Raw genomic sequence first — 23,555 nt, 5'->3', positions numbered from 1 at the left:
TTTTCAACCAAATTTCACAAAATTGGTACCAAATTGAAGCTTACAACGAGAGGAACAAGTTCATACCACTTTCAAGTGCTAAATTCCACTAAATCTCGCCGGGAAAACACCACCAACTTCGGCCAACCTCGAAACTCACGATCCTGACGTCCAAAACCTTCAAATGAACCACCCCGAGCCTCCTAAGGACCTCACCAATCTTCCTACAAGCTTGAAATTCCCAAAAACATAAGAATTTACGTGTGCATGAACAGTGCCAAAAATCGGGTATCTCGAGTTCGACGTGAAAATGAAGGTATCCTTACCTGAAATGGGTATGGTTGAACTTCTACGAACCTCACGAGCATGGATAGGTACTTTGTTTCTTCGATATGTGAAGATTACAAGGGTTTTGGAGTGTGTCCGTACAAATGGAAGTGAAATGGGGAAGGGAAAGGGCACGGGACAAGTGCAGGGACAGGGAAAGGGTGAAGGAAATGTGTGGGGGAAAGTGTATGGTGCAAAACCAGCCACACCAAGCTCAAAACAACCATACAACGTAAAAATCACAATAGGGGCAAAATTGTCTTTTCACGCGTACGTTTTAAAAATTTTCGGAACGGGCTGTCACATAAGTGATAATTGTGCGAGAAAAAGAAAAATAACATAATTAGGATTTCTGCATCTTGATTTGCGCAAAGCCACAACTTGAAGTTGTTTAAGTTACGTCGTTGAGCCACGGTTGCGAGCCGCTAAAGCCAAGCCACCCATGTTCCAAAATCGTAGGACCAAACAACTCTGTTTTTGAGTTGTCCCTGTCCTCCATACTTGGGTCATCAGGTAGATCGCCTGAAGTTTGAACCTCGGCCGTATTTTATCATTTTGTCAAACTTAGGAAAACTATCCCTAAAGTATACTCATTTGATATTAATGTACTATTTTTCCTAAGATCAAGATCATTTTGTCCAATTGGGATTTTTTTGCCTAACGAGATTTTGATGAGCACCCATTCTAAGATGGTCATACCCTTGTGTGCGTCCTAATTGCATCATGAAGATGTTAAGTTTTGACTGATTACATTTACTCACATTTTTCCTTAGAATATGAGTCTTGTTCCATATTGAGTTTCAATTTTGTGAAGTCATATTGAGTTTCAATTTTATGAAGTTTACTCCTATATGCAATTTCTTAAGTGAAACTAGCGTTTTTTCTATCGGTGCCTATGAGACAAAGTGTAAGAAAAGCCCACTGGTGACCGTGCCTTTGGGGCAGCCAAAATCCAAGCCCTTTTCTTCAAGGCCCAAAACATGATGCTTTTCCTCCCTCGATAAGAAATCTTTCTTCAAAATTTGGAATCAGAATTCAGAAACAGAAAAAATGGACACTTTTTTAGAGCCAAAGCTATCTCGGAACGCACAGAGAGAGAGAGTAGCGAGTGTGCGATGCAATGGGCTCTTCTCTCTCCTCTGCCATTCTCCTTCTTCTCTTTGCTTTCTGTCTCTCTCTTCCGACCCTCTCACCTGCCACCGAACTCAAAGGTATCTATCTCTATATTGTCAATTTTTGTTCAGTGTTGCTCGTCGCCGCCTGTTTGTTTCCCGAGAAAATTTTAGGAAATCAGTGAATTTTTTTATTTTTTATGTTTTGAGTATGTGGGTTGTTTACTTATTTTCATTTTAAGAGAGAAAAACTTGTACTTTGACTTGCTCTGCATTTATTTGCTGTGAAAATTATTACGTTTTAGTCTCACTTTTGTTGTTTCTTTACTTGCAAGGCAGATAGAGGGTTAGGGTTTCGTTATGCCTCTTGAGGGTTTATTTCGGTTGCTGTATTGCTTGAGGGAAATGTCAAGTTGTTAGCCGGTTAGGGTTTCGAAAAATGTCGACTTTTTGGCCTTTAAAGTGGAATGTTAGTTTCAGTATTGTAGTTTAGCGTGATACCATTTTGGGTTTGGTCTGATAACATATGTTGCACCTTACAGCTCAATGTCGCTTTGATTTTGAGTTTTTAATCTGCTATAGCTAGACAGTATGTCCATTATAATTTTAGGGATTTTAACTTTGAAGAGTTTGAATATCTCTTGTGTACTTTGTTGGTTTGTTTGCATATTTTTGAAACTAACCTTTACCAATGCTGAAATCACAGGTGTTGATATTGAAAACCCAGTATTAGAAGTCATCCCGGCACCTCTTTCTGAGCACTCAGCTGTGCCTGGTTCTAAAGATGTTTTATTTTGTGAACGGGCACGAGTTTCTGGTATATCCAGGTTAAAACTTGGGAGTTATGCAAGTTCACTTAAGATCACCTTGTCTGCATCTCTAGGAATCCTGGAGAGGTTGCTTAGCAAAATTCAAGTCTGTTTTCATAGGTGAGCGAAATGTCTCATCTTTACTGTTACAATCATTCTGTATTTTTTTAGGATAATTGTGTTTTATTGATTGAGTTATGAGTGCACCATATGCTACCTCTCCCTCATTCTCTCTGTTTCTCTTTCCCTTACTCATTTTCTCTAATCGCACTCTCACACACACGCACACCTTTTTTCTGTGGATTGTTTTGTCTCACTCATGAATTTTTTACAGGAATAATACGCTTGGATTATGTCAGTGCGAAGAGGATGATTGGAAAAATATTCAGAAAGGGTTATGGAGCTCTGTCATATCGCCTTATGGTGAAAGATATGTCGATGTCAAGTTCATTGGCAAAATACCTGGCCCTGTCACCATAACTGTTGAAGAAGGTATGATAAAAATAAAAGTGTGGCTGATTATAATTGCTTATGCTACAATTTGCAGGCTTTGATAGTTATCTATTTTTGTCTGTACAGATTTTCAGAGATGGCGCCTTTTGTGTCTGGCACTGGGATTTACTTTACTGTTGTTGGCACCAATTGTCAGCAATTGGGTACCTTTTTATTATAGCAGTTCAATGGTTATAGGAGTTTTTCTGGTCATTATAATCATTCTCTTCCAGGTAATTTTTTTTGTGATTCTGATGTATTTTCGTTTGACTTGCATGCTCTTGGTTTTTCATTGGGTAGTATGAATTTCAGATCTCCTCTAAAACAAATTGTAATTACAGGGTTTTGTGATCATTATCCTTCACCTGCAGTTTTAGCTTGCAAATTTATAGGTAATGTTTTGCATCATTTTTTGTCTTTAATCTTTCAGGGAATGAAGCTGTTGCCAACTGAGGGGAAAAATGTCCTCTATCTTACCATATGTGGATCAGTGGTAACACTTGGTGTCTTGAAGTTTACTGTTGCTTCATGGTAACTTATTAACCTCATGTAATTGACCGTACAAGTAATTCTTTCAATTTATATGCCTTTGACAGCTTGGAGCAGGATCTTTCCTTGTTCATCAGTTTTCACTGATGGTAAATTCAATTCTTTTGAGTTTTGGCCCTTTTGGACTAAGTGAGGAGATTCATAACCCAGTAAGTGTTGGTTCCCTAAATCTTATATTCGCAAAATTCTCATAAACATCTAGACAAATTATCTGCTTCTGATACTTTCTCTTTGGATCACTTTTTTTTTTTTTCTGGAAACTTCTCTTTGGATCACTTTATTGTCTTGGCTTCTCGTGTTTTTCTGCCAGGTCTCTATATTTTTACTAGTGGGAATTATCCTCCCGGGAGCTGCATTAGGGTACTGGATTGTGAGGAAGTTTGTTGTCTCAAAAGATGGGACAGTAGATGTTGGTATAGCACAATTTGTCAAGTGGGCTATGCGTATCATTGGAACAACCTCCATCTTGCAGGTGTTCTCTCACATTCCTTTTGGCTGTATTCTTGATATTCAAGTCCAAATGTTTGCCTGCTTAATTAAACCATGTGGGGTAGAAATTTGTAATGGTATATTATGTACCTTGCTAAAAATATTTGAGGGACTTTTTATAGCCGATATGTGTCAAAGGAGAATCATTGAAATTGTTGGATAATAGGGCCATGTCTTTGTGTCCTAAGATTTAGCTAGTAGATTACTGGACACTTAATACTCAGTAGACATATACATAGCCAAGTGCAGTACACCTTGATTGTGTTTCTTGTCTATTACTTGTCCCTTTGAGGATCAAGTTTTAGATCATAGAAACACCATTTATTGCCTGGCACCATTAGGACAATGTTACTTCAAACCTGTTTTTATTTAAATTTGTCGTATGGACCCACAGGCACTTACGACTGAATTGGTTATTCAGTAATCTTATGTTAAAGTTAGTTTTATAATTCGATGTAATTGCCAAAATATTTGGTTATTGATTCTTTTCATTTTCTCAGAGCACTCTCGATACTCCTTTAGCAATGGGCGCTTTGGTTTCTTACTGGATCATCAGCAAGTTGATTACTTGTCTGAAATGGCATCTCAAATCGTAAGTCGTACATTCTTTACCTGCGTACTTCTTGGTATTACAGAAGTGAAAGCGTTTTTAGCTGAAATAATTTTTAACTTATTGTATGGAGCTATATTTTTCTCGAAATAAGTTTAGATTTCTGGCTGGGTTTTGTATTTGGAAGGTAAACATTAGCAGTCCAAGAAAGTTCAGTTAGATGAATGGATGCGTCCCTGGCCGTTAATAAAGGGTTTTGTCACATTAAAACATATTACTATTACTCCATGCAGTCATCAGTCGAATGCTGGGAGTGGGAGTTGATGATTGCATATTTTACTATTTATTTACTCCGAAAGTTACATTTTCTTGTGATAAGTTGGACGAAAATGAAAGGAATTTCAGAGATTTGTGCTTTTATGACTTGATTAATAAGAAGGCAACATTCCTAAGATTTTTGTGTAATTTCTAGACAAATTGGAAGCTGCTACAAAATCAGAAAAATGAGAGATCTTGTTGATTGGTGGTCAAATTATAGTGGGCCACCCAATAGCCTTTTAAGTTGGTTTGTTTATTTGGCTCATGTGAAAGCACCAGTGGCTTTTAGAGGTTAATTGGCTGCAATTGCTGCTGCCTTTTTTATTGCAGCAAATTGCAGCAGAAAAGCTGGAAGACAAGCAACAGAGAAGCTTCAGAAATGAAGCACTAGAGCAGGAGAAAAAGGGGCAGAAAATGAGGAAGGGTGCCGCAGCCCATGGGAGAGAGGGAAAGAGATAGCAGGAAAAAAAAAGGAGAGAGGAGAGTAAAGAAAGCAGAGAAGCCGAAGTGGAGAGCAGAGAAGAGCGCAGGGAGAAAGCAGAGAGCAGACGGGAGAAGGGCGTGGCAGAGCAAAGGAGTTTTAGAGAGATTTCTAAAGTTAATTTTCAGTTTTCTTATTATGAATTCAGTGACAATTTCAACTATGTTTCGGAACTAATTTTCTTTAGCTAGAGCTACGATGTAGCAATGACTATGAATGCTTAAATTCCGAATTGTATTATTTTCAAGTTTACAATTTTCATTGAGTATCATTTGTTGTGCTTGTATGCTTGGTTTTAGTCTTGGTGATTGGCTACCATCTTGACGCTTAGTAAATTTGATGCAAGTTGTGCAGATGCCATGTTTTCAACTTGAGTGATAACTTCTTGCAAATAGATACCACCAATTACCTAGTAGTAGATGCCATACTCAAGGATTTGTGTAGTCTTTATATAAATTTTCACTGATCGTAATAAGTTGCATTATGTTAAACTAGTTCAGATGCCATGGAAGGTTGCATGGTGGAATATACGTAATAATCTAGATGCCATAGATATTACATGAATTAGGGAAATTTGACTATCAGTGAGATTGGGTGCTTGTTAATAATTCGTTGCATGAAATAAATATGATTGGTTACTGTGAGTCGGATGTTTTAGTGTTTTACTCAATTGAATTATAAATTGCTTTCTTTGTTGGCACATCCAGTTCTATTGATCATACTTTCTTGTTTTCGTTATTTGTTTTTACATTAGTTTCAATTTTCAAACTAATCTTCATTCATCAATCTTTGTTAAATTAAAATAACGTTGTAATTGGAATTTAGTTAGTTGATACGAATTAAATCATTTTCCAAGAGACGATATTAAGTGTTTGCTTTCTATACTAACGAACAATTTGTATGCTTGAGAGCATAAAATTTGGAACTATGTTGGACTGATTTCGTGTAGTTTAAATTTCGCAACAGCAGTCCAAGAAAGTTTTAGTTAGATGAATGGATGCAACCTTGGTCATTAATAAAGGGTTTTGTCACATTAAAACATATAAAGTAGGATTCTCTCCCCTCTTATTCTCATCTCCTTCTTTCCTCTCCTCTTACACATTGTTTTTTGTCTTATTATCTCTATAAAAAAATCAATATAAAATGTTGATGCGATTTAACCGTGACCGTTCAAATATGAAACGAGAGAAGGAGAGAGAATCTTCCTCCAAAACATGTTACTATTATTCCATGCAGTCATCAGTCGAATGGTGGGAGTGGGAGTCCTTGGCTGTAGAAGGGAAAACAGGTCAAGGGTAGACAAAGTCGTCTAGAATTTCTTAGCAGGTCTAGCGACTCTAGCCCACGAGATATTTTTTAGTGTGACCGGTACACGGGAAGGTACACTACGTGTCATTATACAAATGGTAGAATATGTGTACTAAAAAGTTAATAACTTAAAAAATAAAATTTTTCACCACTCTTATTAAAACACATGATGTACCACTTGTGTTCCTGTCATAATTAAAATTTTCTTCAAGCCCACAAGAAAAGAATTGGAACAGCCGAAGGAGACCAGCTATTGTTGCGTTTGTACATATTTTGACTGACTTCTTGTTCCAGCTACTCCGTAGTTGTTTTGTTATTTACTTTAACACTATATTAGAATGAGGAAAATAAATTTGAAATTTAGATAAAAGTTAAAATTTATAAAATTGACATGCACCAATTCCCTTTGGATTCATAAGCATAGAAATGTATAATTTCTGTTTGGAAAAATACTTGGAATTTGGGACCTCCAATTCCTAAGTTTAAATTCTATGTAAATAGGTGTTATTTCTCAATTTCTGTGATTGAAAGTTTGAAAATAACAAATTTCGTATTCAATTCCATTATTCTTTTAGATTAATCAAATAAGAAAATTCATAAATTCTAAAAAATAAAATTCCGTCATTTTAAAATTTCTTAATAATCTTAAATTTTTTCATCAAAATAAAGAGTTTGTGTTGGCTATTTGTTCTGCCTATTTAGAAAAATACTGAGTCAACATGCAAAATGCATGTCACATCCCGGTTCGGGACGGATCACTTCCCGAACCCGCTCCACCACTGTAGCACGATATTGTCCGCTTTGAATTTACCATTCTCTTACGGTTTTGTTTTTTGGAACTCACGAGCAACTTCTCAGTGGGTTACTCATCATGGGATTGCTCTAACCCCCTTCTCACTTAACTTCACTTCCCGTGCCCGCTCTACCACCATAGCACGATATTGTCTGTTTTGGGCTTACCATTCCCTTACGGTTTTGTCTTTGGGAACTCACGAGCAACTTCTCAGTGGGTCACCCATCATGGGATTGCTTTAGCCCCCTTCTCGCTTAACTTCGGAGTTCCTACGGAACCCGAAACCAGTGAGCTCCCAAAAGACCTCGCGCTAAGTAGGAATGAGAATATACATTTAAGGATCACTCCCCTGGACGATGTGAGATGTCACAATGCAGAATATCCATTCCCATTTCAGCTTTATAAATCATGCAAGAGTGTAGGCGTGTATGGTCAGCGTACCATTGTACACTTTAAATTAGGAACTTTAACAAAAAAATTTCGATACTGTTCACTTTAACGAAAAATCATATTTTTACACTAAAAAGTCAATCCTAATACTATTCATTTTACCTTTTATTTTATTCTTATCATTAAAATTCAAAATTTTCAAATTTTTTTTATTGATTTTCTTTTTAAATTATGCTATTTGTTTCTGTTTGTTGCAGGTGTCATGTCCCCATCTTCCAGGGCACCTAGTCAACAAGAGTAATATTCAACCTTCCACAAGGTGCAGAACCGAAGGAAGTTCACAAAGAAAGAGTGGGATGATTTCACACATGAGAATGTCGTGGGGAGCACAGATCGAGTAGATTTTCTTAAGTGGTAATGATTGACATAGGGTACTGGTTTGGTATCGAGGGATTTTTATAAAAAGTGAATAAAAAAAAAGTTGAGCTTAAAAAGGTATTTGGTAAACATTTAAAAATAGCTTATTTTTACAATTTTAGGTGAAAAAATTTGAAAACGTAAAGCAGCAAAAATGAGTTTATTCTCACAGCACACTAAAAACAATTTTTTTTCAAAGCATAACAATAGCAAACCCCTACCCTCTCATACAAAGGATTCATGATGCTGTATGTATTTTTTTCTCCAAGAGAGTGTGCTTTTATCTTCATTGGAATCGTTCTTTTGTTTATATTATAAATCACTCTATAAAGATTGTTTATGCAAAAATAGGTCGTTCATCAAACTATATAGAAACAAATAAATGAAATTAATAAAATTATTATGAACCGTTATATCTGTGTATTTGCTATAATAAATTAACTAAATGGTTTTAGCCTTTGTTTATTTTTTGATGATTTTTAAAGAATGATTTTTTTATATGAAGGTTTATGATGATAAGCACAAAATATGTGACATCCCACATCGTCCAGGGGAGTGATCCTTATATATATATTCTCATCCCTACCTAGTATGAGGCCTTTTGGGAGCTCACTGGCTTCGGCTTCCATTGGAACTCCGAAGTTAAGCGAGTAGCGGTCGAGAGTAATCCCATGATGGGTGACCCACTGGGAAGTTGCTCGTGAGTTCCAAAAAACAAAACTGTGAGGGATGGTAAGCCCAAAGTGGATAATATCGTGCTACGGTGGTGGAGCAGGTCCGGTAAGTGATCCGTCGCGAGCCGGGATATGACAATTGGTATCAGAACTTAACCCTGGCCGCGTGTGTGTCGACGAGGACGTCGAGCTCCTAAGGGGGGTGGATTGTGACATCCCACATCGTCCAGGGGAGTGATCCTTATATGTATATTCTCATCCCTACTTAGTACGAGGCATTTTGGGAGCTCACTGGCTTTGGTTTCCATTGGAACTCCGAAGTTAAACGAGTAGTACGTGAGAGCAATCCCATGATGGGTGACCCACTGAGAAGTTGCTTTTGAGTTCCTAAAAACAAAACCGTGAGAGAACGGTAAGTCCAAAGCAAATAATATCATATTACGGTGATGAAGCGGACTTGAAAAGTGATTCGTCTTGGACTGGGATGTGACATAACTCAAAGTTTTGCTTCTTTTTCGATTTCCTGATTTTTATTTATTTTTACGTCTCCAGCCGCAGAAAGTAAATCCCCACTCGCTTGTGGGTTCAACGGAAAAACCCTCCTAAACCCCAAACATTTCATTTCCTCTCCACTCTCCTCAGTCCTCAGTGGCCCACCACTCCAAAATGTTCCTCCAGAGGCAGTGCGCCGCCGTCCTCACCCAAGCACTCCAAGTCCAACTCCGCCGCTACACCCAATCATCCGCCGCCGCCCTCCTCCACCCGGACCCCGAACTCGACCGCGACCTCGAATCCTCCACATCCTTCCCGATACCCGACCCGAAGTACGCCGAGACCATCTTCGCAGTCCCACGCACCACCTCCGGCAAGAGCATCGCCGCCAAAGAGCGCAAGGCCGGCCGCGTCCCCAGCATCATTTTCGAGCAGGAGGACGGCCAGCACGGCGGCAACAAGCGCCTCGTTTCTGTGCGGACCAACCAGATTCGCAAGCTCGTTGGTCATCTCGGCCGCTCTTTCTTCCTCTCCAGGCTCTTCGACCTCGAGGTTCGCTCCGACTTCGACTCTGAAAACGACGTCGTTGAACGGGTCCGCGTTTTGCCTCGCTCGGTATGTAGTCTTACACTCTGCAGTCTCTAATAACTTAAACAAATTTAATCCAATTTAATTTAATTTAATTTGCTGTTAGGGTTTATCAAATGTTGTGTTTTTTTGTTAGATTCATCTGCACTCTGCGACGGACGCACCGCTGAATGTGACCTTCATACGGGCTCCTTCTCATGCTTTGTTGAAAGTGGAGATTCCCCTTGTGTTTCGAGGAGACGATGTCTCTCCTGGATTGAAGAAAAGTAAAAGAAACCACCTTTTTTCTATCTGTTGTATGGGATTTCATTTGTTTCATTCCGTTGTTGCGAATTTTCGCATGCACTGTCTGTTTCTATCCTCTTGTTGTGTATGCCATGCTTTGATTCAACATTGCCACCATTCTGTTGTGCATATAACAAACTGTTGTAGTTAGCAAAATATGATACTTGGTCTCATTCGGATTATATCCCACTGTTCCTTTCTCATAATTCCGTTGTTGTGTTCCTCGATTTTTTATGTTTAAACGTATATAGAAAAGAAGAATGTAGGTGCCTGTTTTGAACACAACATAGCATTCAGATATTATCAGATTTTAGATTGTAGTTCCGGATTATTACAAGCCTTTGTGGATATGGAACATTCTGAAATCTTAAATGCTTTGAGAATTTATGTGGGAAGTCATTGTTTCTTGCAAGAGATTATGAAATGATTGGAAGTTTTGGTCTCACAGCTGTAATTCCTAATATCGTTGTTCGAGCATACAAAGGTTTTGTTGTGGAGCATGTTATTGGTTCAAATCCGTAACTAAAATTAGGTTGAAAAGTCCCGGAAGTTGTCAGGGATTATACAAGGATTTGGTCAAAAGAAAAAAGTTTCGCTTTTATGGAAACAATTTTCACCATCCATTTCCAAGAGTTGAGTGCGTCTAAATTTTTGAAGGTGGTTCTTCGTATTGATTTTGGTAGATTGCTTTCTGTGTTATGTATAATCATTTTCAAAATCATGGACATGAAGGTTAGTTGCAAATTAGTTTGCGGGTGAGGTAAATTAGAGGTTCAATTATAGAGGGAGACGAAAATTTGATAATGGCTTCCTTTTCATATTCTAAGATATATATTATGTACTGTAAATTTAGTACGTGAAGGGTCGTACTTTATGGTTTTTGTTGTACTTAGAATCAAGTTTGCTGTTTTGGTTACTTTCAATCAGTTTGCATTGTTATTCATATTGCTTTGATGATCTTATCAAGTTAAGTTAAACCGTGACATTTGACAATTTGGCAGATGGTTGTCTAAATACGATCAAGAGGACCGTAAAGTTCCTTTGTCCTGCTGATGTGATTCCTCCATATATTGATGTGGATCTGAGCGAGTTGGATGTTAACCAAAAGATAGTAATGGGAGATCTCAAAGTTCATCCAGATCTCAAGCTTCTCCAGTCAAAGGATGAGCCTGTTTGTAAGATCACGGGAGCAAGGGTTTCTGAACAAAAGAAGTCTAAAGACAAAGACTCTAAATAATTGCGGTCGTTGGATTCTGGTTGCTCCTTATTAAGAAAAATGGCTTCCGGCGTTATATCCCTTCTCAGCTAACATGTTTACATGTTGTTCGACCCATATCTTTTGATCTTGTAATGGTCGTGGAAGACAAGCTGATGGAATGCAACTGTGAGTTTTCATCTTCTTTTTTGCAATTTTGTGGGTATATTTCACTTCGGTGGGGGGAAATGTGGTTTGGCGGCGAAGGATGCCGTTTGAGAGAGGAAGAAACTGGTTCTGCTTCGTGATTCTTGTGAATCTGAGCCAGGATTCTATGATAATAAGAATGGTAGTTTCTGAATGTGTTGTCAATGTATATGCCAGTGTTCTGAATAGGCAGCAAGACAGATCAAATATGTTATTTGAATGCTCAATTTTGATGTTTCTTTTGCAATTTCTCTCATTCGAAGGTTTTGTAGTTCAACTGTTTTGAGCAAAATTTTGTATGGCAAAGCATAGCAACAATAATAACAAGTTCAAATATCCCAAAGACCATGGAAACGATTACTGGCTTGCTTTGAAGTGTTTTTATAGCGAAAATGTCTTTTAGTTTTAAGAGCACTGAAAGTGTAATTCCTGTAAGAAGCATATAAAAAGAAACATTTTAAATGTTTTTTTTTATTTACTTGCATTTTTACTAAGGATTAGTTCCAAAAATATTTTTATGAGCATGACTTTCAACAATTTTAAAAGCATTTCCAAACAAACTTTACTACGCATCCCCACAAACGAAAACAGAAACTAAAGATCATCATTGTAGGGTGTTCTCAACTTGAAATTGTAGGCTTCATTTGGTGTCTAAGATTGGATTGGATTAGATCACTGACTAGACTCAATGTACTTGATGAATGAAAACTTTCAAATTTTGTACAGGTTAAAATAGAAAATGAATTATTCATGAAGAAAACCTATCTTTCTCTCAATCCCCTCATTGTAAAACCTATCTTTCTCTCAATCCCCTCATTGTTGTTTCAGCAAAAGTGCAAGTCGCGAATGTATAATAGTGATGTGAGTTTTTGATCCGTCTGTTTGAAATTATAATAATTTGTTTCTTAATAATATCACAGACGGACATTTTGATCACAGTAGACAAGTTACCCAAATTACCTTCAAAAAATCTTATATGTCATTTTTTGAACTTATGTAACGAAATTCACTGTCTATCCCAATTAAGTGCATTTTCAAAAGTTTAGATCAATATGGGATGAAAAAAGGGGTAAGGGCCCAAACTGGTAAAAACCCAAAAGTTTAGAGGGCAAATATGTAATAGTAATGATAAACCCCCTAATTCTATTTCTTAAACGACGTGGCCTTCTACGATTAGGCCAAATCATTCATACTCCTGGATTTCCATCCTATCCTAATACTTTTCGAACGTTTTTTATTTTTTATTATTTTTGGCGTTGGTTCTGTACAACTTTACCATGAAGTGAAGCAAATACAAAGAACTAGGAAGTGCTGGGATTTCACTGGTTTCTCTCTCTACTTTCTCTCTCTCTCTCTCTCTCTAGAAGCAGAAGCAGAAGCTGCAGAGGAGAGGCCCTTGCTTTGCTTTGCTGCTGTTCGACGTAACTGGTATGTGAATTTGTTGCATTATTTGTGTGTATATGAATCATGATGAAGAGATTGCCAAATTAAAAAGGAAAAAGAACAAAACAAAACAAAAAACCTGAGAACACACATTCAATTAAGTTTTTGACAACTTGAACCATCTGAATTATTATATCCATAGTTAAGTTGTGTATTAGTGACATGATTTAACAAAAAATTAAAAGATTAATTTCCCACTTTACGTGAGGATTGGCGTAACGGAAAGTTGCTCATTTGTGACCAAAATGTCACAGGCTCGAGTCGTGGAAACAGCTTCTTTGCGAAGCACGGGTAAGGCTGCATACGGTAGATGTTTTCCGGCCTGCAGAAAGTGGGAAGCCTTGTTGGTTTAGGGTTGCTTCTTTTACAAAATATTGTATAAACTCTTTAATGGTTTGCCTGGGCATTTCTCATCACTATTATTTTCCACTTTCACAGGGATTCCCAAAGTTGAAATTCACCTGCATATTACACTGATCCAAGAGTTGTGATTGACAAGAAACTTTCCGTCAATGTTGTCTGATTTGTCTCCGTTAGCTTGAATCCGAGAAGCTCTTAAGTTCCGAATGGCTTCCAGTAGCATACAAACGCATCCAACACAATGCACATATGATGTCTTCCTTAGTTTCAGAGGCGAAGACACTCGCAAGAACTTCACTGACCATCTGTATGCTGCTTTGGACCTCAAGGGAATCATGACATTCAGAGACGACCTCAAACTTGGGAGAGGAAAATCCATTGCCCCGGAACTCCTCAAAGCAATCGAAGAATCAAGGTTTGCGGTAGTTGTTTTCTCGCGAAACTATGCTTCTTCAGCATGGTGTTTGGATGAGCTTAGTAAGATTTGCGAATGCATGAAGGAACTGGGACAAACAGTTTTTCCTGTTTTTTATGATGTGGATCCGTCTGTGGTGCGCAAACAAACAGGGAGTTTTGGGAAAGCGTTTGCTACTCACGAAGAATCTTTCAAGGGAAATGTAGAGAAGGTGCAGAGATGGAGGGCTGCAACGACGGAGATAGCCAATCTCTCTGGATGGCATGTACAAGATAGGTAATCAAGCTTTTGGTTTTGCCCTTCGGAATATTTTCACTCATTGATTTGTGCTTACTGCTTGCTTAAAACATAGAATGTCTTGTCCTGCAGGCACGAGTCAGAAGTTATCCGTGAAATTTCTCAAGAAATATTTAGTAAACTGAGTGACACATTCTCACAAGTTTCCAAGGAACTCGTTGGAATAGAATCTCGTCTGGAGGAAATAAATACGTACTTAGGTACAGAGTTAGATGATGTTCGCATTATAGGGATCTGCGGGATGGGAGGAATAGGTAAGACAACTATTGCTCGCGTTCTGTATGACAGAATCTGGGGCCAATTTGATGGTAGCAGCTTTCTTTCTAATGTCAGAGAGGTTTCCGAAAAGCGTGGACTAGTTTCTTTACAGAGACAAATGATTTCCGAAATCCTGATGGAAACAAATGTAAATGTATGGGATGTCTTCAAAGGTTCCAGTGTAATAAGACACAGACTGCGGCATAGAAGGGTTCTTCTTATTCTTGATGACGTGGATCAATCAGAACAGCTAGAAAAGTTAGCAGGAAAACATGATTGGTTTGGTTTGGGGAGTAGAATCATCATAACAACTAGAGATGAGCATTTGCTTCTTCGCCATGGAGTGGATCAAATATACAAGGCTAAGGAATTGAATCAAAATGAATCTCTTGAGCTCTTTAGTTGGAAAGCATTTAAAAAAGACCATCCGGAAAAAGAATATCTAGACCTCTCCTACCTTGTTTTAAATTATGCTAATGGTCTTCCATTGGCGCTTGAAGTTTTGGGGTCCTTTCTGTTTCGCAGGAATGTATCTGAGTGGAAAACTGCATTGGATAAACTAAAAGAAGTTCCCAACATAACAGTTTTCGATATACTTAGAATAAGCTTTGAAGGACTAGAGGAGATGGAGAGAAACATGTTCCTAGATATCGCTTGTTTCTTTAAGTGGAAGAACAAAGCTCGAGTAACAAAGATACTTGACAGCTTTGGCTTTCATTCAGATATTGGAATAAGAGTATTAAGTGATAAGTCTCTCATAAGTGTTTCGTATAACATGTTATGTATGCATGATTTACTACAAGAGATGGGTTGGGAAATTGTTCGCCAAGAATCTCGTAGCGAGCCGGGAAAACGCAGCAGGTTGTGGCTTTTCGAGGATGTCTATGATGTACTAGTGAATAATAAGGTAAGAGATTTGGTGCAGTTTGAATTCAGATACTAACATACGACTAAGCAAAACTATAATCTGTTCTACTTAGTCTGCTATATCATGCAGTTGTCTTGATGTTTTCTCTTGTTAATTAGGGTACCGAAGTCATTGAAGGCTTAGTCCTAACTTCACGTGCAGACGAGGAGGTTCACACGAGCACTGAGGCCTTCTCTAAAATGAACAAACTGCGGATGCTCAAATTAGGTAATGTGCACCTTTCCGAAGAGCTTACATATCTCTCGAATGAGTTAAGAGTTCTCAAATGGCACGGATATCCTTCAAGATCTCTCCCATCAAATTTCCGACCAGAAAAACTTTTCGAACTTAGCTTGTGTAATAGCCGCATTGAAGAACTCTGGAAAGTTATAAAGGTACTGTGGATTGTTATACATGTGATTTCATCAAAAAGCCTGCAAATCAGTAAATGCTAATTTAATTTCTCTTCCTTTTCGCTTTTTTTTTTTTTCCCTTTCTTCTGGATGTATAGAAGCCTCTGGAGAAGTTGAAAATCATTAAGCTAAGTTACTCTCAAAGTCTCATCAAGACCCCGGATTTTAGTGAAGTCCCAAACCTTGAGAGGCTGATCCTCGAAGGTTGTACAAGTTTATCTGATATTCACCCGTCCATCACAGGGCTTAAAAGACTTGTTTTGTTGAATCTGAAAGATTGTAAAAGTCTTCGAAGTCTTCCAAGCTCCATAGAACTGAAGTCCCTCAGAATTTTTGTTCTTTCTGGTTGCACAAAACTCAAAAAGTTCCCTAAGATTGTTGGAAATATGGAACACTTGTTCAAACTGTCGTTAGATGGTACAGCTATACGAGAACTTCCCTCAACAATTGACCATCTACCCAGCCTTGTATATTTAAGTATGAGAGACTGTAAAGGCCTTGTGAATCTTCCGAGCTCCATTTGTTCGTTGGAGTCTCTTAAAGTTCTTGCATTATCTGGTTGCTCAAAACTTGAAAAACTGCCTGATAACTTGGGGCATTTAGAATCATTAGAGGATCTTGATATTGGTGGAACAGCTATAAGAGAAGCACCACCCTCTGTTGAACTCTTGAAGAACCTTAAGTTATTATCTTTCCGCGGATGTAATGGACTGCCATCTACTCCGTGGATTTCATCCCTTTGGTCCACATTGGTCATGAGAAGACGTCAAGATTCTATGGGGTTTCTGGTTCCGTGTTTGTCAAGCTTACATTCATTAACGGAACTTGATCTAAGCGACTGCAATCTATCAGAAGGAATACTTCCCTCGGATCTTGGCTGCTTAAGCTCATTGGTGAAGCTAAATCTGAATAGAAACAACTTCGATAGTTTACCTGCAAGCATCAGTCAACTTACAAAGCTTACAGAACTGAACTTAAATGGTTGCAAGAGGCTTCAATTATTGCCAGACATTCCATCGAGTGTAAGAGAACTAATGGCGCAAGATTGTTTGTCACTGGAAACGTTTTCAAATCCATTGTCTGCAGGCAGTTCGGTGTGGGCGGGGTTCAGTTTTATTAACTGCTATAGATTGGCAGGGAATGAAGGCATTAACCTGACCTTTCTCATGCTCAGAAAGTATCTTCAATCATCAATGAAAGCTGATTCTCAGGTTTCTCTGTCTCTGTCTCTGTCTCTCTCTCTCTCTCTCACACACACACACACACACACACACACTTCACATGATTCTTAAGGTATGGGATGAACAAGGCAGGGTAGGCAGTTCATCAGTACCTGATTGGCATACGTAATTTTAACAAGGAACCTTCTTTTTCATTCTTATGAGTTAGTAAACGAATGATATGTCCGGATGAGAATGATACTCATACCTCGCATACATATTGCTGCAAAGTAAACATGTGATAAAAGTTGTACCTATTGTTGTACAGGAACCATTTGCTGGATTCAGTAGTGCTATTCCTGGAAGTGAAATACCAACATGGTTCACACATCAGAGTGTGGGCACTTCATTAAGTATCGAGGTACGTCCACATTGGTGCAGTAGTAAGTTCAAGGGAGTTGCCGTATCTGCTGTTTTCGGAGTCTGCGAGAATGCAACCATCCGCCGTGTAGATTTGAATTCAACAGATGATCCAAAGATTCGGTGTGAGTTGGATACTGACAAAGGTACAATGAGCCCTGGCATTGTTTTTCCCTTCACCAAAGACATATGGATCGAGTCAGATCACCTTTGGCTGTGCTACCTGACGCGCAACGGGTTTCCAGAGAGTGCATTTGAGTGGTGGAAATGTAGACACATTCAGGCTTCGTTCAAGTCCAGTGTCCCTGGCTTAGAGGTGAAAATGTGTGGGCTCCGTCTGGTATACGAGCAAGACATGGAGGAGATATTCCGTGCTGATTTTGATGAATCATCAGTAGGACTAAGAGGTGCCATAATAACTGGACAAAGTCGTGATATCTACGAGTGTTATGATGAAGTCGAACGCCGGGAAAGCGGGAAAGTCAATCCGATGATTGGAAATGCAGTCAAATTCTTCAGAGCCTTTCTGGTTGGATTGCTACTTTTGATTCTTTGGCAACTTTGCTTTTCCCGGGTTCCTTGTCTGTCAAGTTATTGCTAAAGTTAATGTGTGTCTGTTCTGTCATAAAGTATGCGGTATTCCTGTTCTTCAGTCGTCCGTACTAGGGCTTCCCAGCAAGCAGTAATACAGATCCAAGTAACTTCTGGGTAACAGAAGTTCACTTCCCCGTTCTTCGTGTTCTAGTTCTGTGCTGCCGTCTCCGCCGCTGCCGCTTCGAATTCTTTTACTGCCGCCATGAAACCGCTGATGAGAAATGGGAGATGCAAATACAATGAGATGATGGAATGGTTGATCATGATCTGCAGTTAGAGTCAAGGATTTCTGCGGACTAATTTATAAATATTTGGGTGTCTAATGTCCATATTCTATGATTTGGTTCAAACTCTTTGAAAGCGAGAAAATAATACAATTACACCGTAGTACTAAACAGTTTCCGTTTTTCGTTACAAGGGATCCTCATCTAAACTAAAATGAGATGAAGGTAGGAATGAGCATCAAACTGACTGAAACGACTAAATTGACCAAACCGACCAATTTGAACCATTTGATCAGTTTGGTTTGATTTTGACCAGACAAAAGTTAAACAATTTAAAAATCAAACCGAACAGATTTATTTATTTTTATTCGGTTTTCTTACCTTTGAAACCCACTAAAATTAAGCCGAACTGATTATATATATTTTAGTTATTAGTTTATTTATTTTACACATGTTAACATATTATTAACGTTATCACGTTATAAGTTTTATGACTATTATCAATTGGAGATTTGTTTGTATTTTATGTTTACATGACATTGTAACTAACAAAATTATTTGCTAGCACACTAGCATGAATTTTTGTGTTCTGAAAAACTTATTCTTTTGATCAAATTAGAATGTTGGAAAGTTAAAATTCATGAAACGTTGAATGTTTTTGTCACATCCCAGACTCCAACCTCTCGGATATTGTCCGCTTTGGCATTCTGGGCCTGGACTATGTCGCAGCCACCCAGCTACCGCACGGTTTTGTTCTTGCAGGCCGTAGCCCCAAAAGGCCTCCTTGAAGTTAAAACTCTGGGCATGGAAATATAAGGCCCAAAGACCACGCCCTCACGGGCGATGTGGGATACAACAATCCACCCCTCTTAGGGAGCCTGACGTCCTCGTCGGCACACCACGATCGTGAGTCTGGCTCTGATACCAAATTGTCACATCGCAGACTCCAACCTCTCGGATATTGTCCGCTTTGGCATTCTGGGCCTGGACTATGTCGCAGCCACCCAGCTACCGCACGGTTTTGTTCTTGCAGGCCGTAGCCCCAAAAGGCCTCCTTGAAGTTAAAGCTCTGGGCATGGAAATATAAGGCCCAAAGACCACGCCCTCACGGGCGATATGGGATACAACAATTCACCAATTTGTCACATCCCGGCTCGGGGCGGATCACTTCCCGGGCCCGCTCCACTACCGTAGCACGATATTGTCCGCTTTGGGCTTACCATTCCCTCACGGTTTTGTTTTTGGGAACTCACGAGCAACTTCCCAGTGGGTCACCCATCATGGGATTGCTCTAGCCCCCTTCTCGCTTAACTTCGGAGTTCCTAAGGAACCCGAAGCCAGTGAGCTCCCAAAAGGCCTCGCGTTAGGTAAGGATGGGAATATACATTTAAGGATCACTCCCCTGGGCGATGTGGGATGTCACAATCCACCCCCCTTAGGGGTCCGACGTCCTCGTCGGCACATTTCCGACCAAGGATTGGCTTTGATACCAATTGTCACATCCCGGCCCGGGACGGATCACTTCCCGGGCCCGCTTCACCACCGTAGCACGATATTGTCCGCTTTGGGCTTACCATTCCCTCACGGTTTTGTTTTTGGGAACTCACGAGCAACTTCCCAGTGGGTCATCCATCATGGGATTGCTCTAGCCCCCTTCTCGCTTAACTTCGTAGAGCAACTTCCCAGTGGGTCACCCATCATGGGATTGCTCTAGCCCCCTTCTCGCTTAACTTCAGAGTTCCTACGGAACCCGAAGCCAGTGAGCTCTCAAAAGGCCTCGTGCTAGGTAGAGATGGGAATATACAGATAAGGATCACTCCCCTGGGCGATGTGGGATGTCACAATCCACCCCCCTTAGGGGCCCGACGTCCTCGTCGGCACACCATGGCCAGGGTTAGGCTCTGATACCAAATTATCACATCCCGGCCCGGGGCGGATCACTTCCCGGGCCCGCTCCACTACCGTAGCACGATATTGTCCACTTTGGGCTTACCATTCCCTCACGGTTTTGTTTTTGGGAACTCACGAGCAACTTCCCAGTGGGTCACCCATCATGGGATTGCTCTAACCCCCTTCTCGCTTAACTTCAGAGTTCCTAAGGAACCCGAAACCAGTGAGCTCCCAAAAGGCCTCGCGTTAGGTAAGGATGGGAATATACATTTAAGGATCACTCCCCTGGGCGATGTGGGATGTCACAGTTTTTTTATTGATATTGATCAAAATCGAACCAAATCAACTCGCTAAATGTTTTTAATGTCAAACCGCATCAAACCGGACCGCATCCGAGGATGATATAACCGCACGCGCGCTTCCCACACGTTTGCTTACGAAAGAAGCTGAGTTTCCACTTTTGCCTGGCGATGCCTCTCCTCCTTCCCTCCATCTTCCACGAGAATTCCAAGGAGTTTCCAAATTCCCAACGCGGCAGAACAAAGTCAATATAAGTCAACAAGCACAGCCAAACCTCCATCGAATTCGAATCTCAAAAATCTCAGAGAGCTACTGAATTTCAAGAAATGGAGAACGAAAACGAAGGGTGGATCTACGACGTGTTCGTCAACTTCCGCGGCGAAGACACCGGCCGTAACTTCACCGACCACCTCTGCGCCGCCCTAGACCAGAAGGGGATCATCGCCTTCCGGTACGATCAGGCACTCGAGAGAGGAAAGCCCGTTTCCTCCGAGGTCTTCAAGTCGATCGGAGAATCAAGGTTTTCGATCGTGGTCTTCTCGAAAAACTACGCCGCCTCGGCGCGGTGCTTGGACGAGCTCGTGGAGATCCTCCGGTGCATGAAATCGACGGGCCAGATCGTTTTTCCGGTGTTCTACGATGTGGATCCGTCGGATGTGAGGAAGCAGAGGGGGGAGTATTTTGAGAAGGCGTTCAGGAAGCATGAGGAGGATTTCATGGACAAGGTGGAGAGTTGGAGAGGTGCATTGAGAGATGCAGCCAGCCTCTCTGGGTGGGATTTGTATAACAAGTAAGTTGTCAGCAACCAATTTAATTACTTATACGTAGTTCCGCTCGCCTAATCCCACACTAATTGGCATAAAAAAGATTAAAATTAGTTAATTTAATTGTGGTCTACTATATTTGTTAGTTAAGTTGAAACGCCTGGCGTTGGCACAGCCTATATTCGATTTTTGGCGCTAGTGAATCATACGTTAGTGATCAAGGAAGGCTGAAATGCCTCTATAAGTCTTTTCGGCCACTAGCCGGTCCTCTTTTTAGAAGAAAAAAAGACTGATTAATCGTCACTAACACCTGGGTCTAGTACGGTAGTACTTAATGGTACTCATTAAGAGCGAGGTTTCATATTCAACTCACATAGATAACGATATTTGGATTGTGTTCAATGCATAATTATGATTGACTCCTCCTATGGTTTAGCACATAAATAAGGTAACTACTTAGACAGTGTTGCCGAATGGAAATTCTGAGCAGACGCAGCACACCTACTATAGGATAAAGTTTGGCATTGTTTACCCTTTACATAAATAGGTTGAAAAAAGAGGAAATTGTATTCAGTTATCAAATTTTAGATAACCGGAACAGAGATTTCTTTCGAATTGTGCATATAAGTCCGTCCTTTTCGAGGATCGAGTCATGTTTTCTATGTGATATTTGAGAAAAAATCAGACTTGAGTTTTTGAAAACAGCATTTGGAGCTTTTAAGTTACTCGAGCTGTGTATATTTTTCACTGTATGTCAGTATAACCAAGACTGTTTCATTTACTTAGCGGACACGAAATGTGAATGCTAGATTTCATTTTGAATTTGGATCCTGCTTTCTTTGCATTACGTAATTTCAAGGAAATTACGTAGCTAAGTTGCTCTCAAGTGAGTAATGTGCTGCTCTATACGGAATCAGAGTGCATTTTTTACATGATGCTTGAAATCGTGGCTCACTTCTTTCAATCAAATTTTCAGTCTCAGTGAAGAAACTAAACTATACTACGTATCTGTGTGTTTATGCCTTATTGTTGACTCCTCAGTCCTCACACACAAAGTTCTTGCTGTCTGTTTTGCAGGCACGAGGCAAAAGTTATCCAAGAGATTGTCAAAGAGATATCAAATCAATTGAGCCAAAAGCTTTCAAGCGTGCCCGAGGATTTATTTGGAATCGATTCCCGAGTGGAGGAAATGAATCTCTGCTTGGATATGGGGGTGAACGATGTTCGCATTATAGGAATTTACGGGGAGAAAGGTATAGGCAAGACGACAATTGCTCAAGTTGTTTACGACAGGGTATCTGGTCAGTTCAACGGCAGCAGCTTCCTTGCTAACATAAAAGAAGTTTATGAAAAACAAGGCCTAGTTCCTTTACAGGAACAACTTATTTCGGAAATCCTCATGGATAAGAGTATTAAGATATGGAATGTACATAGAGGAGTCAATGCAATCCGGAACAGACTGCGCTATAAGAAGGTTCTTCTCGTTCTTGATGGCGTGGATCGGTTAGAACAGTTAGAAGCCTTGGCTGGGAGCCGCGATTGGTTTGGCGCAGGAAGTAGAATCATTGTAACAACCAGGGATGAAAACTTGCTGAACAGATACCGTGTTGACAGGATTTATAGGGCACAGGCGTTGAATCACGAAGAAGCGCTTCGCCTTTTTTGTTGGAAAGCGTTTAAGCAAGGCCATCCGCCGGAGGAGCAGTATGTAGAGCTGTGCGAGCTTGTGTTGGATCATGCTCGCGGCCTTCCGTCTGCGCTTGAAGCTTTGGGGTCTTTCTTGTTTGGCAGGAGTTTAGTTGAATGGAGAAGCGCAGTAAATAGACTAGCACAAGTTCCTTGCACGTGGAATTACTTGAAATGAATAATTGTTCGACGTGTAAGGGCTTGTAGCTCAGTTGGTGAAGAGTGTTCACCTATTTAGTCGAGGTCCTGAGTTTGATTTCCCCTCCGTAATGTCACTTGTATAAAAGAAAAGAAAGATTAATGAATTATTTTAGAGCATTCACCCTTTTAGTCGAAATTCCGAGATTAATTTAGTTAATGGAGTTAAAATATCTCATTAGTCGATGTAAACCTTTCTAGTATCATCAAAATAAAGTGCATGCGTTAATTTTGAGGGGTGCATTTTTGCACACCACCTTCAAATAGTGGTAATGCTCATCACCCTATTAATGACGTTAGATGAGTTTAAATTTTGATATTTGTGTCTATTCATTACTCATATCTCGAAATTTAATCTTAAAATTTAAATAAATAGGGTAATGAGCATCATTGTAGGATGTTTCTTTCATGTGGAGAGGGAAAGACTCCCCATGCACGCTTGTGATCTCAAAATTGGAAATATTTTTCTAACCGGCCTTGGTGATGGTGTTGCACCTTATGTATCTCCGTTATATGAACTTAAAATTTAAAATTTGTGTTGTGGATAAATATCTCAAAATTAAACTTATACAACGTAAATAAATAAAATGATGAACATTACCATTGCTTAAGAGTGATGAGAAAAAATGCACCCTACAAGTTATTGGGATTACGAAAAGAGGAGTGAGACCCAATTAAGGTGCATGATATTGCTACAAGAAGTTTTCTGATGCAGATAAAATACTTAAAGAAACTGAAAACGAACACGAAAACCATGCCTAATAAATTGGT

At 39.7% G+C, this 23,555-nt stretch overlaps 4 protein-coding genes across 4 annotated transcripts; all 4 read left to right on the top strand.

Moving 5' to 3' along the window:
• Positions 1 to 1,319: 1,319 nt before the first annotated feature.
• LOC137744841 (uncharacterized) lies at positions 1,320 to 5,102 on the top strand. Its single transcript, XM_068484650.1, has 9 exons — positions 1,320 to 1,517; positions 2,125 to 2,347; positions 2,562 to 2,719; positions 2,807 to 2,952; positions 3,150 to 3,212; positions 3,316 to 3,417; positions 3,579 to 3,740; positions 4,258 to 4,349; positions 4,956 to 5,102. The coding sequence occupies exons 1-9, from the start codon at positions 1,427 to 1,429 to the stop codon at positions 5,014 to 5,016; spliced, it is 1,098 nt and encodes a 365-aa protein (XP_068340751.1). The 5' UTR covers positions 1,320 to 1,426; the 3' UTR covers positions 5,017 to 5,102.
• Positions 5,103 to 9,275: 4,173 nt separating this feature from the next.
• On the top strand, positions 9,276 to 11,688 carry LOC137744842 (uncharacterized). The gene is made up of 3 exons (XM_068484651.1): positions 9,276 to 9,795; positions 9,905 to 10,034; positions 11,055 to 11,688. Exons 1-3 carry the CDS (start codon positions 9,355 to 9,357, stop codon positions 11,288 to 11,290), a joined length of 807 nt encoding a protein of 268 aa, XP_068340752.1. The 5' UTR covers positions 9,276 to 9,354; the 3' UTR covers positions 11,291 to 11,688.
• Positions 11,689 to 12,743: 1,055 nt separating this feature from the next.
• LOC137744837 (disease resistance protein RUN1-like) lies at positions 12,744 to 18,124 on the top strand. The gene is made up of 6 exons (XM_068484646.1): positions 12,744 to 12,883; positions 13,337 to 13,949; positions 14,043 to 15,135; positions 15,255 to 15,530; positions 15,647 to 16,759; positions 17,037 to 18,124. The coding sequence occupies exons 2-6, from the start codon at positions 13,465 to 13,467 to the stop codon at positions 17,727 to 17,729; spliced, it is 3,660 nt and encodes a 1,219-aa protein (XP_068340747.1). The 5' UTR covers positions 12,744 to 12,883; positions 13,337 to 13,464; the 3' UTR covers positions 17,730 to 18,124.
• A 2,139-nt stretch (positions 18,125 to 20,263) lies between these two features.
• LOC137744840 (disease resistance protein RPV1-like) lies at positions 20,264 to 22,908 on the top strand. Its single transcript, XM_068484649.1, has 2 exons — positions 20,264 to 20,926; positions 21,978 to 22,908. The coding sequence occupies exons 1-2, from the start codon at positions 20,463 to 20,465 to the stop codon at positions 22,762 to 22,764; spliced, it is 1,251 nt and encodes a 416-aa protein (XP_068340750.1). The 5' UTR covers positions 20,264 to 20,462; the 3' UTR covers positions 22,765 to 22,908.
• Positions 22,909 to 23,555: the final 647 nt, after the last annotated feature.

Source organism: Pyrus communis, chromosome 9 (assembly GCF_963583255.1).
Source record: "Pyrus communis chromosome 9, drPyrComm1.1, whole genome shotgun sequence".
Classification (NCBI taxonomy): domain Eukaryota; kingdom Viridiplantae; phylum Streptophyta; class Magnoliopsida; order Rosales; family Rosaceae; genus Pyrus; species Pyrus communis.
Note: the sequence above shows the minus strand (reverse complement) of the source record. Positions and strands in the feature narration are given on the sequence as shown.